This window comes from Stegostoma tigrinum, chromosome 6 (genome assembly GCF_030684315.1).
Source record: "Stegostoma tigrinum isolate sSteTig4 chromosome 6, sSteTig4.hap1, whole genome shotgun sequence".
Lineage (NCBI taxonomy): Eukaryota > Metazoa > Chordata > Chondrichthyes > Orectolobiformes > Stegostomatidae > Stegostoma > Stegostoma tigrinum.
In genome coordinates, this window is record NC_081359.1 from 98021302 (window position 1) to 98040552 (window position 19251).

At 43.9% G+C, this 19251-nt stretch overlaps 1 protein-coding gene across 2 annotated transcripts in view; it reads right to left on the bottom strand.

Annotated features, from left to right (window-relative positions):
- The window catches only part of slc9a7 (solute carrier family 9 member 7), a 150319-nt gene that overhangs the window by 65529 nt on the left and 65539 nt on the right, over nucleotides 1–19251 (bottom strand). For both annotated transcript variants that reach the window (XM_048532733.2, XM_048532732.2), the window contains exons 3-7: nucleotides 18656–18733; nucleotides 9055–9131; nucleotides 4038–4150; nucleotides 537–642; nucleotides 98–239 (exon numbers count right to left, since the gene is read on the bottom strand). In XM_048532733.2, the coding sequence (XP_048388690.1) occupies nucleotides 98–239; nucleotides 537–642; nucleotides 4038–4150; nucleotides 9055–9131; nucleotides 18656–18733 (516 nt within the window). The remainder of the gene's footprint in view (nucleotides 1–97; nucleotides 240–536; nucleotides 643–4037; nucleotides 4151–9054; nucleotides 9132–18655; nucleotides 18734–19251) is intronic.

Here is a 19251-nt window from a genome sequence, read left to right on the forward strand (position 1 = left end):
GTCAGAAGACCCTTCGCTGCCCGCAGGATTTTGATCACCATTATAACCAGAATCTGGTGTATTTGGATTAACCACCACAATCACAGTAAAAGGATATCAGAGCAGTGAGCACTCCAGTTACTGCCCCCATGGCAAAGGAGCCACTGAATATTCCGAGGAAGACACCCACACACTTGAAGAAAGCAGCTGCATCAAAGGTGTGGCTGTTCTCACCTGCTGGCTGGTAAGCAACAATTGACCTTCATAGAAACAAAAACAAAAATCTTTTATATACAGACAGGTAGAAAGACACATTCAAACATACTCCAATTCACTTTCCTCATTGTATGAGCATATTATTCAAAAATGGCTTTCCCACCCTCCTCTGTTCGGAGTTCAAGTTATTTATTTTATGACGGACTCCAGCCACTATTCACTGTCACCACAAGTTCCAATGTTCCACTAGTGATGGATGCAATTTACTCTGCTGTGAGTCATCACAGAAAACATGAGAAACAATTGTCTTTTTCAATATCTGAAGTAAAATGTCAACTTACGATGACAGCACAATGGCCACAGCATCATTCAACACACTTTCCCCAAACAGTAGAGCATACAGGTCAACATCCACTTGAAGCTCATTAAATATGGCAAGAACAGTCACTGTCAAAACAAAAAAGAAAAAACAAAATAAGGCTGGGGACATGAAATAAAACCAGAAATTGCTGGAGTCAAAGTAGAAGTAACTCAGCAGGTCTGGCAGCATTTGTTTTTAATCACGAGAACGTGGGCATCACTGGCTAGGCCAGCTCTTATTGTTCAGCCCCAACGGCCCAAAGAGTTAGCCATATTGCTGTGGATCTGGAGTCCCATGTAGGCCAGACCGGCTAGGGACAGCACATTTCCTTTCCTAAAAAAACATTGCCGAGCCAGATAAGTTTTTGCAACAATTGACACGATTGCTATTAGCTTTACTCTTCTCCCACATTTTTGTTGAATTTAAAAATTTTACCATCTGCCAAAGGAATCAAACTATGTGCCCCAGAGCATTAGCTTGGGGTTCTGGGGACATTAGCACCACACTGTTCACTCCCCTTCAGAATTGAACCTCGAAAGAGGAGCCGTATTGGATTTTAAATGCTAACTCTGATTCTCTCTCCACAGGTGATACCAGACCAACCGAGGTCATCCAGAAAGTGAAATGGGACTTGGAAAACATTCACTCAATTCGTGAACATTCAAGGCTTCAAAAGCTAAAGAAAAGAAAGAATCAGCAATGGTTTCAGTGGCCAACTTTGGGGACATGGGTGTAACACTAGATTTGGAAACTAAGTCTCAACTACCCTCTTGAGTGGCCTTTCAAGTTCCAAGCCCCCTTAACTTCAACACATCCAAAACAGTGCTGGTCATACACTAATTCTCTCAGTATTGGTATAATCTTCCAGAGTTGGAAGACATGTTAATTAGCTGAGGGCTCCCACTACCCCCTCCAAATTCAGTGCTGATACCGCATTGATGAGCTTGGGCCACCTGTTTTGTTATCAAGTGAGGCCCTTAGGTGGACAATTAATAACTAATAATTACAGGTCAATTCCTGTCTGTGCGGCAACTATGGGACAAAAACATGAATGGACAGTGAGGGCTGACTCTCTGTTAAGGGAAAGGGGTGAAGTCCCTCAATCTGTGGTAATTAGTAGAAAATTTTAATAAAAAAAGGACCCAATATAGGGCAGGGGTTCGGCCACTGAACAACCCCTAAACATCAGTTCAACCCCATGAAACCCTTCTCTCCCTCCACCGATAAAGGATTTACCTGCCCAACTGGAAGAAAGTGTGGGGTTGATGGTGGGGGTGTGCCTTGCTGTGAGAAGTTGGCTGTCTTGATTAGAATCCCTACAATGAGGGGACAGGCCACTTGGCCCATTGAGTCCACACAAGGGCCTCTGAAGAGTATCCCACCCGCTTCCATAACCCTGTAAACCTGCATTTCCCAGGGCTAACCTGCTCAGCTTGAACATCCCTGGACACTATGAGCAATTTAGCTTGGCCAGTCCTCCTAAACTGCACATCTTTGGGCTGTGGAAGGAATCCTGTGGAAGGAAACCCATGCAGACACACAGAGAATGTGCAAACTCCACACAGAATATCACCCAAGGGTGCAATCGAACCAGGATCCCTGGTGCTATGAGACAGCAGTGCTAACCACTGAGCCACCATGCTATCTAGCCAGTTACTCAGCAAGTGAGCCAGAGCTGTGACAGAAATTGAAGATTCTGACCCATGTCCCAATAATGCAGCACAATTTCCAAATCAGTAGATGAGTTAAAACTTGCAATGGTTATAAACATGGTGGGAAAAGGACCAGGTAAATTTCTGAAGGATAAAGCAGGCTGCTGTAACGGATGAGCCCTAGACATTCTGTACTGAATAAATTAAAACAAAACAGAACATGTGAGACATGCTAAATGATCTGGTTTTGAAGGGGATGAGAAGAGAAGAGAGCGCAAGCATGAGTGAGACTGAAGCTTGGGAACACTAGCACAAAAATTTTCGAAGGCAGCAGCCAGGTTAACAAAGCAGTTAATAAACACACATGAGAAGCTGAAGTATACAAACAGAGAATACAGTAGTGGAAACTTATGCTATTCTGATACAAAACACCAGGTGGCCCCAGTTGATGTACAGTAGTGTATCCCAACGTGGGCACTGCACTTTAGGAAAGGCTTTGAAGATTATATAGAACAGATGAATTAGAGTAATGGTGAAAAATAAGAATAGGGCATAGTGAGTTGAAACAGATTTCTTTTAAGAATTTTGAAGAACTCCTACATTTTCTTCTTTGCACGCTAAAATTTCACCTTCACAAGATCTCAAGACAAAAACAGAGAACAAAAGACATTTCAAAAGATAAAGATTTGATACTATTAAGATGCACAAAAACATGCTTCAATCAGCTTCACAACTTTAAACTCATCTACAACAACACTTTTCCTCATTACCCAGTACCCTTTCAATGAGTGATCAGTCTTGTTGCCTTTTTTTAACATTATTTAAAGCAAATTTCCTTCTGTCGTAGAACCCAAAACTGAAAAGAATATTTGAGGTATTCTCTGATCAGAGCAGTTTATAGTCTTAGCATGGATCAGGGCCTGTCACTAACTCATATTTTACAGTGTGGATTTGATGAGCTTGAGTTAGGCCAAAGCACTGAATTAAATAGCTTGAAGATAGCAAGAACTACCGATGCAGGAGTCTGAGATAACAAGGTGTGGAGCTGGATGAACATAGCAGGCCAGACAGCATCAAAAGGAGCAGGAAAGCTGACATTTCGGTTCTGGCCCCTCCTTCAGAAAAAAGTAATTAAGTAGCTTCCCTTTTCCACCACATCCAAAACCGTTCCTCATCATTTCATGGCACGTCCAAGAACATGGATTTAATTTTTCACCATTAACGCAGTTCTTACGTTTGCGCAGTGATGACACTCAAGAAATAAGTTAATCTGTCCTTCGATCCTATGAGTTTTGCAGAGTCAATCTGTAATGACCAATTCTACACTCAAGGCTGAAATAATAACCGTGAGAACATTGAAAACCTACTGACATGGACATTTCACAATGTGTCACTGGCGAAAGGCAGAGTGGGTCACACCCAGTCAGCTAGAAACGTTACAAAAAGCACACAGGAACTTATGAGGATGTTGGAAGAGGAAAGATTATGGCTGAGTATCAGAAGATGACAGGGAAGCGATTGAACCTTCTAAAATTCTAACATCCCTCTGATCTACACATCTCTGAACACTCTGGGTAATTTAGCATGGCTAATTCACGTAACCTGCATATCTTTGGACTGTGGGAGGAAACCTATGCAGACATGGGGAGAATGTGCAAACTCCACACAGACACAGTTGCCCAAGGGTGGAATCGAACTCAGGTCCCCGGCGCTGTGAGGCAGCAGTGCTAACCACCGAGGCACCGTGCCGCCTAGCAGAAGACGTGGGATTGTGGAAATCACAAACCTAACATCCATTTATCCCTCAACACGTCTGTGTTGATACATACCTGGATCAGTAGCAGATATGATGGCACCAAAAAACAGGCAGTCTGTATAGTAAAATCCATCTTCAAGTTGTCCTACAGCATACATTAGCTTCACAATTCCATACATGAAGTTTCTGGAACAAGCACAAAAACTTAGGTTTTTCTTTCAAAATAATCATTGGGAAAGGCAACAGAATAATACAGGGGAAGTAGTATGATGGAGATTCTCCTAAACTCTTATCGTATCTCAAAAGAAATAGTCTAGACACCAAATCACTGGAGTTTTAACAAATATTCCATCACGTGGAAGACTAGAAAATCTGCCTCCCAAAATACACAGTGTTTCTTCTGGAATACCATTAACTAGTATTCAACTCCAGATGAACTGAACTTGGACAGAGAGAAAGATTGCGATTTCTACAGCATTTTTTTTGAGGTTTACAGTGCATTATATCAAGGAAGCACTTTTGCAGTGTAGCCACTGCTGTAAAATAGGAAACATGATGGCTAATTTGCACATAGCAAGCTCCCAATATCAGATAAATCGGACTTTTGTGAATTCAACGAGGGATACATATTGGTCAGGACACTGGGGAAAAACTACCCAGTTTTTTAAATTCAAAATACAGTCTGTGAGCATCCGTCAGAGTAGGCAGATGGAGCCTCAATTTAACAGCATGTCTGAAAGCTGGTGTCTCTGACAGTGTAACACTCGCCCAGGAGTGCGTCAGCTTTGGTTTATTTTTGTGCCTAAAGCTTGGAAAAAGATTTTGGTGATTTGGGGGGAGGCGGGTGGTGCGGTTTGTGGGAAAGGGTGTAGAACCAACTGAGCCATGGCTATCACAGCTTGGGTCTCTTCCTACGTTTTTTAAAACCACGAGAGAACAAAAAGAAAAAAAACTACATGAATGTCACAGTGATCTTGTAAATAACGTACGAGTAGCAAATAATTCTGTAAGCACCACTGTAATAAGTGAGATTTCAATGCGTTAATGAAATGTTTTGAAGTGCAAATCATATTTGGAATCTCAAATACAGTAGTCGCACTGTCATTTAAAAGGTTCTAATGGACTGGCTTTCCTTATGCTACTTGATCTCATCTGAAGCAAACCCAGGGATCCCCAAATCTCAATGACAGTCCAGATTAAGCAGAGTATCCTTGAACCCCAGTCTGTTTGACTCGTGATGACGTAATCATTTTTCATGAAACACATTGACATTATCGATTAAAATAGAGCTCTTAACATCTTGAAACACTTCTATGAATAGTTTACATTTCAAAGTATTGGGCAATTTTTCCTCACAAACATTAGCCAAACGTTTAAAAATCAGGGTTTGATGCAGTGCAGCTGGTGTTTTGTATTCTAGCCTGGCTTTTGCGGTGATAACGGCATTTAACTGTGCCAGGGCAGTGCTTCCCAAAACCTTTCCTCCCCCACTGCAAACCCAATATGGAGGCTTGAGAGGTGGTATGTGCACACGCACTCATGTATGAATAAGTGCGTGTGTGCACAGCATGCATTTGGGCACATGTACATACATTCAGGCGTGCACACATATATTCATGTCTGTGCACATATTTCCACAAGTGTTTGTGTGCATGCATATAAGCATGTGCACATGTGTATGCATAGATAGACAACAGACAATAGGTGCTGGAGTAGGCCATTCAGCCCTTCGAGCTAGCACCACCATTCATTCTGATCATGGCTGACCATCCACAATCAGTATCCTGTTCCTGCCTTATCCCCATAACCCTTGATTCCACTATCTTTAAGAGCTCTATCTATCTCTTTCTTGAAAGCATCCAGACAGTTGGCCTCCACTGCCTTCTGGGGCAGAGCATTCCATATATCCACCACTCTCTGGGTGAAGAGTTTTTTCCTCAACCCTGTTCTAAATGGCCTACCGCTTATTTTTAAACTGTGTCCTCTGGTCCTGGTCTCACCCATCAGCGGAAACATGCTTCCTGCCTCCACAGTGTCCAATCCCTTAATAATCTGATACATCTCAATCAGATCCCCTCTCATCCTTCTAAACTCAAGTAGTATACAAGCCCAGTCGCTCCAATCTTTCAACATAAGATAGTCCCGCCATTCCGGGAATTGACCTCAAGAACCTATGCTGCACTCCCTCAATAGCAAGAATGTCCTTCCTCAAATTGGGAGACCAAAACTGCACACAGCACTCCAGGTGCAGTCTCACCAGGACCCGGTACAGCTGCAGAAGGACCTCTTTGCTCCTATACTCAATTCCACTTGTGATGAAGGCCAGCATGCCATTAGCTTTCTTCACTACCTGCTGTACCTGCATGCTTGCTTTCATTGACTGATGTACAAGAACACCTAGATCTCATTGTACTTTACCAAACTTGACTCCATTGAGATAGTAATCTGCCTTCCTCTTCTTGCCACCAAAGTGTATAACCACACATTTATCCACATTAAATTGCATCTGCCATGCATCCGTCCACTCACCTAGTCTGTCCAAGACACCCTGTATGCTAATAACATCCTCCTCACATTTCACACTGCCACCCAACTTTGTGTCATCAGCAAATTTGCTAATATTACTTCTAATGCCTTCGTCTATATCATTAATATATATTGTAAACAGCTGCGGTCCCAGCACCGAACTTTGTGGTACCCCACTGGTCATGGCTGGCCATTCCGAAAGGGACCCGTTTATCACTACTCTTTGCTTCCTGTCAGCAGCCAATTTTCAATCCAACTCACTATTTTGCCCCCAATACCATGTGCCCTCATTTTGTTCACCAATCTCCTATGCGGGACTTTATCAAAGGCTTTCTGAAAGTCCAGGTACACTACATCCACTGGCCCTCCCTGTCCATCTTCTTAGAAGGATCCTCAAAATATTCCAGAAGATTAGTCAAGCACAATTTCCCCCTTCGTAAATCCATGCTGACTCTGACCTATCCTGTTACTGCTATCCAAATGAGTCATAATTTCATCTTTTATAATTGACTCCAGCATCTTTCCCACCACTGACGTCAGGCTAACCGGTCTGTGATTTCCTGTTTTCTCTCTCCCTCCTTTCTTGAAAAGTGGTACAACATTTGCCACTCTCCAATCCGCAGGAACTGATCCTGAATCTATAGAAACTTGGAAAATAATTACCAACGCGTCCACAATTTCTAGAGCCACCTCCTTAAGTACCCTGGGATGCAGACCATCAGGTCCCGGGGACCTATCAGCCTTCAGACCTAACAGTCTATCCAACACCATTTCCTGTCTAACATAAATACCCTTCAGTTCGTCCATTGCCCTCGGTCCTTCAGCCACTACTGCATCTGGGAGATTGCTTGTGTCTTCCCTCGTGAGGACAGATCCAAAGTACCTATTCAACTCATCTGTCATTTCCTTGTTCCCCATAATAAATTCACCCGTTTCTGACTTCAAGGGCCCAATTTTAGTCGTAACCATTTTTTTTCTTTTCACATAACTAAAAAAGCTTTCACTATCCTCCTTTATATTTTTGGCCAGTTGTCCTTCACAGCTCATTTTTTCTCTGTATTGCCTTTTTAGTTATCCGCTGTTGCTCTTTAAAAGCTTCCCAGTCCTCCGGCTTCCCGCTCATCTTTGCTATGTTATACTTATTTTTATACAGTCCTAAACTTCCCTCGTCAGCCACGGCTGCCCCGCCTCCCCTTAGGATCTTTCTTCCTCTTTGGTATGAGCTGATCCTGCGCCTTCTGCATTATGTCCAGAAATACCTGCCATTGTTGTTCCACTGCCACCCCTGCCAGGGTATTGTACCACTGAACTGCGGCCAGCTCCTCCCTCATAGCTCCATAGTTCCCTTTGTTCAACTGCAATACTGACACTTCCGATTCTCCCTTCTCCCTCTCAAACTGCAGGTTGAAAAACTTATCATATTATGGTCACTACCTCCTAATGGATCCTTTAACTTTGAGGTCCCGGATCAAATCCGGTTCATTGCACAACACCGCATCCAGAATTGCCTCCTCCCTGGTAGGCTCCAGTACAAGCTGTTCTAAGAATCCATCTCGGAGGCACTCTACAGACTCCCTTTCTTGGGGTCCAGTACCATCCTGATTCTCCCAGTCTACCCGCATGTTGAAATCTCCCATAACAACTGTAGTGATACCTTTGTGACAGGCCAATTTCAACTCTTGATTCAACCTGCACCCTACCTCCTGACTACTGTTTGGGGACCTGCAGATAACTCCCATTAGGGTCTTTCTACCCTTAGAATTTCTCAGGGCTACCCCACCCCCTCTGCCCACCAGTCTATCCTTTCGATTGCCTTGAATATATATGTGGCATGTTGGTCGAGATGGGGTGGGGGTTCAAGAGAGTTGAGAAGGCATGAGGCCATTAGAATAGGAGCAAAGCCTTTATAACTTGGTTGCAGATATGGGTGGGGTATTGTTGATTCGCAGTCAGCCTGTTAAATGAGTATTGCCAAAAAGGGATGATGCGGTGCCTCAATCAGCTCTTCAGTAAGGCACCCACAGTGTGGATTAAATTCTATCCCATGCTTGTAAAGGACTAGTTTAGACTCTTCTAATGCAGCTACAGTATTGCAAGTAAGCTTCCTTTATTTAATAGTTTTGTGAAAAATTTGATAATATCATGGAATAGTTCACCACAAAAGGGGGCTATTCAGCCTATTGAGCCCATTCCGGTCCTTCCAAATAGCAATCCAGTTAACCCACTCTCCCATCACAGAAACAAACTATCTACTCGAGCCTCCTCCCAGCTCCTCTTTATTTCACGTGACCAACAATCCTGTAAATCTTTCCTACCTCTTCTATTTCCCTCAATTTGTTATTAGCCGACATTGACAAAGTGGTCACAGGAAAGGGAACACACAGTTAGACAAACAATGTTGCAAAAGGGATCACTACTACGGTATCCAATCATTTAGCGTTGAGTGATGACACTGAGGAGCAGCAGTGGAGAACTTGGATAACCCTCACCTCACCAAGCAGCAACTAAGTGAAATGGCACTGGCTGAGGAGTCTTTCAGTTATTCACGATGAGCAGATACTCACCCTATGACAAAACACGACACTGCAGTTCCAATAAACGCATATGCTAGGATAGAGCCAAGGTTCCTGAAGAAATGCCTCTGCAATGGAAAAGCAAAATAAAAGTTATCACATGTAATAGTCCAGGGTCACAGGGCAATCGTTCAGTATAGGTGGCAGCAAGTGGGCTCATCTTTGCTGTGCCAAGCCGTTATGTTATCCAGATGGACTCAGTTCACTTTGTCTCCGCCTCTCATCAGAGCAAAGATCATACTGGGAAGGCAGAAAGTATCTAGAGTTGAACTGGGCATTCTACAATCAGAAGAATTATGAGGCTGTTCTTTTTTGCCTCTAGCGTCAATTACAGACTTCTCTCACACCAGCATCCATTAGGGTTGCAGTGCATTTATATGGAAATAAATTACTGGACCAAAAAATACGACATTTGTGAAGGAAGTTGGCTTTTTTCCAGAAAATTTATCAACCTGATCGAAATATTTTATAGCACCACTCAATTCCATTTGAGGAGAGGAGACTATTCCCTGAAAATCACAGTATTTTAGAAACCTTATGTAGTTGATTACAGATTCAACCTTCAGCTTCTAAATTGCTCAAATATGGCCTTGTTGGTAGGATACCATATTGTGGCAAGCGTAATTCGTTTTTTATGCAGCTGGTTAAAAAGATCACCTTCCTTTCTGGCAGCTTTAGAAACAGAAAAGGCTAGAAATAATCAGCAGGTCTGGTAGCATCCATAGAGAGAGTGTAGGGAGTTAATGACATAACTGGGAAAGATACTTGCTTAAAATCTACGACATTTAAATAAGCGAAACTGGCAAAAGGTGGGCAAAAGAACTACAGAGGAAATACAAAAGTGCAGGAGAGTTCAAATGACAAGAGAGTTATCAAGTGTTAACTCATTTTTAGAGTGATTAGGATCTGGAAAGTGCTGATTTGGATGTGGTGAAGACAGAAACAAACTGTAATTCAAAAGAGAACTGGATCATTAACTAAACAAAACCGTACAGGGCGAGAGGGTGCGGCTGGGGTTTGGAGGGCGTTAGGTGCACTGCAGACACAGGCATGATAGGCACATTGTCCTTTTGTCTGCCTGGGTTTCCTCCAAGTACTCTGGTTTCCTCCCACAGTCCAAAAGATGGGCAATTTAGGGGGATTGGCCATGCTAAATTGACCATTGTGTCCAGGGATATGCTAGCTAGGTAGATTAGCTTTGAGAAATGCAAGGTTACAGGGATAGGATAGTGGGATGGGTCTGGGGAGGATGCTGTTCAGAGGGGTCAGTATAGACTCGATGGGCTGAATGGCCTGTTTCCACACCGTAGGAATTCTATGATTCTACTATGTTTCATGTCTGATATTCTCCAGAATATATTATACTATGAGAATCTTAAAAGCAACCACTTTCAAGTGATATTTGCAATACTTCATACAGCAGATTTTTTGCAAAGGATCTCTTCCATGAAACTAACTGCATTACCATTGTATATTTACACTTTATGGAAAATGGACCTGCATGTCATGAGACCAAGGAGCACCACATCACTACACACCAGAAAAGGTGAGCTGACTACACAGGCTGAGAAACTATCATATGGGCCCAGGAATTATATTAAATGTTTTCAAACAATCTGGAGAGGTATGGTGTTGGAGTGGGGTGGACAAATTCAGAACTTACATGACACCAGGTTATAGTCTAATAATCATTCTCCCAGTTCCTCCATCTGTCTTATATGTTCTGACGATGCCAACTTTGACAAGGGAGTCTCTGAAATGTCCACTGTCTTCCTCAACTCAGGATTCCCAACACCGTTGTCGACAGGACCTTCAACCAGGTCCTGAACCCATCTCCTGCACTCCTGCCGTTATCTCCTCTCGTACCTCCTGCTACAGCAATAGGGTTCCCCTTGTTCTTACCTACCGTCTCACCAGTATCCATATCCAGAAGATCATCAGATGCCATTTCCACCACCTCCAGCAAGATGCCACCACCATACACATATTCTCCCTCCCCTCCCTTCACACAGGGACTGTTCCCTCCGGGACACTCTTCCTTCATTCCTAACACACCATCCCACATCCCCACTGCAACTTCTGCATTCGCTGCTCACCATTGGTTTTCTCTACAATGGCGAAACAGAGCGTAGACTGGGTGAATGCCTCACAGAACACATACTTTCTTCCTGCAAAATAGACCCCGAGTTTCCAGTTACCTGCCACTTTAACACAACAGCCTGGCCAACATCGGTCTCAGGCCTGTTGGAGTGCTCCAGTGAATCTCAGCGCAAGCTGGAATGACAACTGAGATAGTAGGAACTGCAGATGCTAAAGAATTGGACATTACAAAGGTGTAGAGCTGGATGAACACAGCAGGCCAAGCGGCATCAGAGGAGCAGGAAAGCTGATGTTTTGGGCCTAGACCCATCATCAGAAATGGGGGAGGGGGTTCTGAAGAAAATAGGGGGGGGGGGAAAGAGGCGGATAGAAGATGCATAGAGGAGAAGATAGGTGGAGAGGGGACAGACAGGTCAAAGAGGCAGGGATGAGGCCAGTAAAGGTGAGTGTAAGTGGGGAGGTAGGGAGGAGATAGGTCAGTCCAGGGAGGATGGACAGGTCAAAGGGGGTGGGATGAAGTTAGTAGGTAGAAGATGGGGGTGGGGCTTGAAGTGGGAGGGGAGGACAGGTGGAAGGACGGATTAGGGAGGCAGGGACGAACTGGGCTGATTTTGGATTGCGGCAGGGGGAGGGGAGGACAACACCTCATTTTCTGGTTGGGAACCCTGCAGCCTTCTGGAGTCAATATGGAATTCAATAATTGTAGGGCTTGAATTCTCTCATGTCCTAGCCCCCAGCCCCACACAGTCTGTTATTATACACAACCCATTGTTAGCCACTAATAGTCTCCATTATCAGCTATTGACCTTCCAAGATCTCCTTTGTCTGTACAACTGCTCTTGTTTCTTTAGGCTCTACCCCACCTATTGCATACTCCTTACCCCCTTTCCTCCACCCTACCTTCCGCATAAAAAAAAACAATTTTCCAACATCAGGAGATGAAGGAGCAATGCTCCAAAAATTTGTGATTTCAAATAAACCTGTCAGATAATACAAAAACAGAAGCTGCTGAAAAAGCAAAGCAGGTTTGGCAGCACCTGTGAGGAGAAGTCAGAATTGACATTTTGTGTCCAGTGACACTTCCTTGGAACTGATGGTATCTAGGAAAAAAAATTTTTATGCACAACAAAGAGTGGGAGAGAGGAGTGAGAGGTAAACAATAGGTGGGGATGGGACAGAGCCCAAAAAGACAGAGAAGCAGTTGGAGAGACAAAAGAACTCTCTGATGAAGGGTCTAGGCCTGAAACGTCAGCTTTTATGCTCCTGAGATGCTGCTTGTCCTGCTGTGTTCATCCAGTTCCACACTTGGTTATCTTGGATTCTCCAGCATCTGCAGTTCCCATTATCACTATTAGTGGCTAACAATGGGTTGTGTGTAATAGCAGGCGGACGTGTAGGGGCTGGGGCTAAGACATAGGAGAGGCCAAGCAGTCTAGGCCCGAAAGTCAGCTTTCCTGCTCCTAAGATGCTGCTTGGCCTGCTGTGTTCATCCAGTTCTACACCTTGTTATCTCAAAATTATTGCACTCGATATGGAGTCTAGAAGGCTACAGATTTCCCAACTGGAAAGTGAGGCATTGTTCTTCCAGCCTGTGCTGAGTTTCGCTGGTACACTTCAGGTGACAAAGGAGTAGCATTCTAAAAGCTTGTGAATAAACCTGTTGGACCATAAACTGGTCCTGTGACTTCTGATGTTTTCATGGATTCAAACAGTGCAGAAAAGGCCAAATCGGCCCATCAGGTCTGCACTACCACAAAGTGCACCTATCCCAATTTACTCTATTTGTCCCATATCCTTGAACGTTATGATATTAATCCAAATTTTTTTTTTTAAAAAAAGGTTGTAAGGTTTCCAGCCTCCACTACCTTCCTAGGTGTTTCATTCCAGATTCCCACCACCTGCACAAAATAGTTTTCCTTTAAATCCTCTCTGAATCTCTGCCCCTTAGCCTAAAAGGCCGTCTAGGGGTTGATCCTTCAACCAAGGGGAACTGCTGCTCTCTACACATCTTGTCCTTACCCCTCAATTATATTCCCACTCAGCCTTCTCAACTCTAAAAATAATCCATGTCTTTCTAATCTCGCCTCATAGCTCAATTTCTCCATTTCAGACAATGTCCGGGTGTATCTCCTCTGTAAACCCTCTATTGCTATCACTTCCTTCCTGTAATGAGGTGACAAAAACTGCACACAGTACTCCAGCTATAGCCTACCGACGATCTGTACAACCCCAACATGTCCTCCTTGCTCTTATACTCTATGCCATGACTGATGCAAGCATGTTCCATATGCCTTCTTAATCATGCTATTCATGTACTCTGCCAACTTCAGGGATCTGTGAATAATTACGCCAAGATCCCTCCATTCCTCTTAGCCCAACGTCCTGCTCATTAAATACTCCCTCATCATCCAAGCTTCAAAATCTCCCCTCCCCCAATTGCATCCCAAAACCAGCCCAGCTCGTCCTTGCCTCCCTAACCTGTCCTTCCTCCCATCTATCCACCCCTACGTCAAGCCCCACCCCCATCTCCTGCCTATTAGCCTTAGCCCACCTTCATGACCGGTCCGTCCTCCCTGGACTGACCTAGCCCCTCCCTAACTCGCCACCTACACTCACCTTTACTGACTCTATCCTGCCTCTTTGACCTGTATGTCTCGTCTCCACCTATCTGCGCCTTTATCCATCTTCTACCCACCTCCCCCTATTTATTTCAGCATCCCTTGAAAAAGACAAACAAAAATTATCACACTTAACATTTTGGGTCCACTGTTCTGACAAAGGGTCACTGGACCCAAAATGTTAACTGATTTTTTTTTTTCTTCACAGATGCTGCCCAAGACCTGCTGAGCTTTTCCAGCAACTTCTGTTTTTGGCCTCTATTTAAATGTTTCATTCAAAACCAGATCAATCTGAAAGCACGGCACTATCCGAGTTCTATTCCCTTCTGAGGGGGAGGGTTTAAACTAATGTGGCAAGGGGATGGGAACCAAATATTGGACAGAAAAGAGATAGAAGCGAAAGCCTGTAGGGAACTAGATAAAAGCAGACTATGAACACAAAGGGACAGGTGGTCTGAGGTGCATTTGTTTTAATGCAACAAGTGTAGTAGACAAGGCAGATGAGCTTCGGGCTTGGATTGGTAGCTGGAGGTATGATGTTATTGCTATTACTGAGACTTGGTTGAGGGAAGGGCATGACTGGCAACTAGTTGTCCCAGGATAGCTATGCTTCAGGCGGGATAGAGAGGGAGGTAAAAGGGGTGGAGGAGTTGCAGTAATGGTCAAAGACGATATCACAGCCACACTGAAGGAGGGGCCCATGGAGGACTCAAGCAGTGAGGCAATAATGGGTAGAACTCAGAAATAGGAAGGATGCAGTAACAATGCTGGGGCTGTACTACAGGCCTCCCAACAGCGAGCGTGAGATAGAGGTACAAATATGTAAACAGATAATGGAAAGGTGTAGGAGAAACAGGGTGGTGGTGATGGGAAATTTTAATTTTCCCAACATTGACTGGGGTTCACTCAGTGTTAGGGGTCAAGATGGAGCAGAATTTAAGGTGTGTCCAGGAGGGTTTTCTAGAGCAATATGTATGTAGTCCAACTCAGGAAGGGGCCATACTGGACCTGGTATTGGGGAATGAACCCGGCCAGGTGGTTGAAATTACAGTAGGGGACTACTTGGCAAATAGCAACCACAATTCCCTAAGTTTTACAATACTCATGGACAAGGATAGGAGTGGTCCTAAAGGAGGAGTACTAAACTGGGGGAAGGCCAACTATACCAAGATTCGGCAGGATCTGAGGAATGTAGATTGGGAGAAACTGTTTGAAGGTAAATCCACATTTGATATGTGGGAGGCTTTTAAAGAGCGGTTGATTAGCGTGTAGGAGAGACATATTCCCGTGAAAATGAGGAATAGAAAAGGCAAGATTAGGGAGCCATGGATGACAAGTGAAATTGAGAGACTAGCCAAGAAAAAAAAGGAAGCATGCATGAGGTCTAGGCGACTGAAGATAGACAAAGCTTTGCAAGAATATCTGGAATGTAGAGCGAATCTGAAAAAAGGGATTAAGAGCGCTAAGAGAGAGGACATGAGATATTGCTGGCAAACATGGTTAAGGAAAATCCCAAAGCCTTTATTCATATATAAAGATCAAGAGGGTAACTAGAGAAAGGATTGGCCCACTTGAGGACAAAAGAAGGAAAGTTAAGCGTTGAGTCAGAGAAAATGGGTGACATTCTTAACGAGTACTTCGCATCGGTATTCACCAAGGAAAGGAACATGACGGATGTTGAGGTTAGGGATAGATGTTTGCTTAGTCTAGGTCAAGTTGACATAAGGAAGGAGGAAGTGTTGGGTATCCTAAAAGACATTAAGGTGGGCAAGTCCTGAGGTCCAGATGGGATCTATCCCAGGTTGCTGAGGGAAGCGAGAGAGGAAATAGCTGGGTCCCTAACAGATATCTTTGCAGTGTCCTTAGACACGGGTGAGGTCCCAAAGGACTGGAGACTTGCTAATGTTGTCCCCTGGTTTAAAAAGGGCAGCAAGGATAATCCAGGTAATTATCAAACAGTGAGCCTGACGTCAGTGGTAGGGAATCTACTGGGGAAGATACTGAGGGATAGGATCTAAGCCCATTTTCTTCCAAATGGGAATATCAGTGATAGGCAACATGGTTTTGTACGGGGAAGGACATGTCTTATCAAGGGAAATGCTGTAGATGTCATATACATTGACTTCAGTAAGGCATTTGATAAGGTTCCCCATGGCAGGCTGATGGAGAAAGTGAAGTCACATGGGGTCCAGAGTATGCTCGCTAGATGGATAAAAAAACTGACTGGGCAACAGGAGGCAGAGGGTAGTAGTAGGAGGGAGTTTCTCAAATTGGAGGCCTGTAACCAGTGGTGTTTCACAGGGATCTGTGCTGGGACCACTGTTGTTTGTTATATATGTAAAAGATCTGGAGGAGGGTGTAGGTGGTCTGATCAGCAAGTTTGCTGAAGATACTAAGATTGGTGGAGTAGCTGATAGTGAAGGGGACTGTCATAAATTACAGCAGAATATAGATAGGCTGGAGAGTTGGGCAGATAAATGGCAGATGGAGTTCAAACCGGGCAAATGCGAGGTGATGCATTTTGGAAGATCTAATTCAAGGGCGAACTATACAGTAAATGGAAAAGTCCCAGAGAAAATTGATGAACAGAGAGATCTGGATGTTCAGGTCCATTGTTCCTGAAGGTGACAACGCAGGTCAATAGGGTGGTCAAAAAGGCATATGGCATGCTTTCCTTCATTGGGCGGGATATTGAGTACAAGAGTTGGCAGGTCATGTTGCAGTTGTATAGGACTTCGGTTTGGCCACATTTGGAATACTGTGTACAGTTCTGGTCACCACATTACAAAAAGGACGTGGATGCTTTGGAGAGAGTGCAGAGGAAGTTCACCAGGATGTTGCCTGGTACGGAGGGTGCTAGCTATGGAGAGAGGTTGAATAGATTAGGATTATTTTCATTCGAAAGACGGAGATTGAGGGGGGACCTGATTGAGGTCTACAAAATCATGAGGGGTATAGACAGGGTGGATAGCAAGAAGCTTTTCCCCAGAGTGGGGGTCTCAATTACTAGGGGTCATGAGTTCAAAGTGAGAGGAGGAAAGTTTAAGGGAGATATGCGTGGAAAGTTCTTTACACAGAGGGTGGTGGGCGCCTGCAACGCGTTGCCAGCGGAGGTGGTAGACGCAGACACGTTAGCACCTTTTAGGATATATCTGGACAGGTACACGGATGGGCAGGGAGCAAATGGACACAGACCGTTAGAAAATAGATGACAGGTCAGACAGAGGATCTTGATCGGCGCAGGTTTGGAGAGCCGAAGGGCCTGTTCCTGTGCTGTATGTTTCTTTGTTTCGATAATATAACATGAAATATCTTTGGAAGACAGGATATGCTTAAAAGAACATGTGGATAACTAAGGGGGGGGGAAAAAAAAGAAAGGCCAGGAACGAGTCAGACTAATCGAGAGACCCAAAACAGTAACTTAGGTGTGAAAGCAGAAGCTGTGGGCAGAATTTTTAATTAATATTCTGTATTTGTTTTCCAACGAGAAGCAAGTATGAAGGAGGAGTGTGAAGTATTGTGTAGGACAAGCAGCGAGGGAGGGAATATTAGATGTTTTGAATTCATTAAAGCGCAAGAACACCCAGAGAGTCAGCTGAAGAGTATGCCATAAATCTAAAGGAAGAGATGAAACATGGGAGGCTCTGGTCAGTTTTCTAATCCTCTCCAGCTACAGATGTGGTTTTACAGGATTGCTAATGTTGTTCCATTGTTTAAAAAGGAAGGAAGGGATAAACTAATCTGATCAATCAGCTTAACCTTGATGGAGGAATAATTACTGAAACATTGAGTGTCAGTATAAATCATCATTTTGGATTAATCAAAGGCAGTCAGCAGGGATTTGCGAAGGGAAGATCATATGTGACCATCAAATTTTTTGAAGGAGGTAACAAAGATGGGCAGAGTGCATTTAATGTGGTCAATATGGATTTTAGAAACATCTATTGAACAGGGGTTGGCAAGGTTTCACATGGCAATCTGGTCAGAACATGAAAATCTCACAGGTACCTGGAGAAACAGTATGATTCATAGCATAATGCAGGAATGGTGGGACCTTGGAGTGCATATCCACCGGCAGAGATAGACAGAGAAAAACGGTGAAGTGGGCACAAGGTATAATTGCTTTGATTAACTAAGGCAAAGAACACAGGATCAGGGAGGCTCTGCTCAAACCTTATAAAACACTTGTTAGATCACAGCTAAGGTACAGTGCCAAGCTCTGGTCACTGCATGGCAGAAGGGTGTTATCACTTTTAATAGAATATAGAGAGGATGCACGTGGATGTTGCCAGGAACGGAGAATTTTAGCTCTGAAGGAAGTCTGAAGAGGCTGCGTTTGTTTTCACTGCAACAACGGAGACTGATTCAATTAGTGTATAAATATTACGAGGGGCCTAATTAAAATGGATAGGAAGTTCCAAATGTCCATTACCAGAGATGTCAACCACTGGCGGACATAGATTTTGAGTAATTAGTGGAAACTGGTGCGTTCTGAAGACGGGTCACTGGACCTCAGATGTTAGCTGATGTTTCTGGACAGATGCTGCCAGGCCTGCTGAGTTTCTCCAGCAATTTCCATTTTGGTTTCACACAAGTTCTATTGAGGAGTAGTGAGGTAACAGCCACAACGAACAAACACTGTCGTCAGTTCAGGATGAGTCAGGGATGTAGACTGGTATTTGAGATCTCCATGAATTTTCAACCTCCATGCAAGGTTGAAACTCACCCTTCTATTGGTTGAGATTAAAAAGTCAAAGATTTTAGCAGCTCAGCAGAAACAAGTCATACCCCAGCCAAAGTTGAGGCTGCTTTTCTCACCCAACCAATAAGACCGGCAAGAGTTTTGTGCAACAGTGTTTCTTCCACACTATTACCTTTTTGAGGCTATATCCTGCGTAGAATATGATGGGAGGTAGCAAAATGTTGAAGAAAACATCAGGGTCAAAGGTTACCTGCAAAGAATACAAAAAGGGTATTTTGGAGTTAAATGTCATACAGATCCAAACAAGATCAACACCCAAGATTATAGAAAGCCTGTTCTGCTATTCGAAAAAGTCAGAACTGATCTGACTCACTTCAAATCCTCCCTCCCACCTTACCCAAAAGTGGTAACTTTTCACCCCAGTACTATTTGTACTGAAACAATGAAAAGTTACAATGAAACGTAATTCAATTAACTGACACTCCATCATCCCCTTCAACATTCGCCTCATCCATCTCCAACACATGCCAGCAGAGAGTGTACCATCTACAAGATGTATCGCAGCAACTCACCTAGGGTCCTGAGGCAGCACCTTCCAAACCCAAGACTTCTTCCAATTGGAAGGAAAAGGCAAACAGATGTATATGGATGTTCCTGCAAGTTCCCCTCCAAGATACTAAAATATCCTGATTGGAGCTAAATCAATGCTTCTTCAAGGACATTGCACTGATTTCATGGAACTCCCTCCCTAAAGGCATTGTGGGTCTA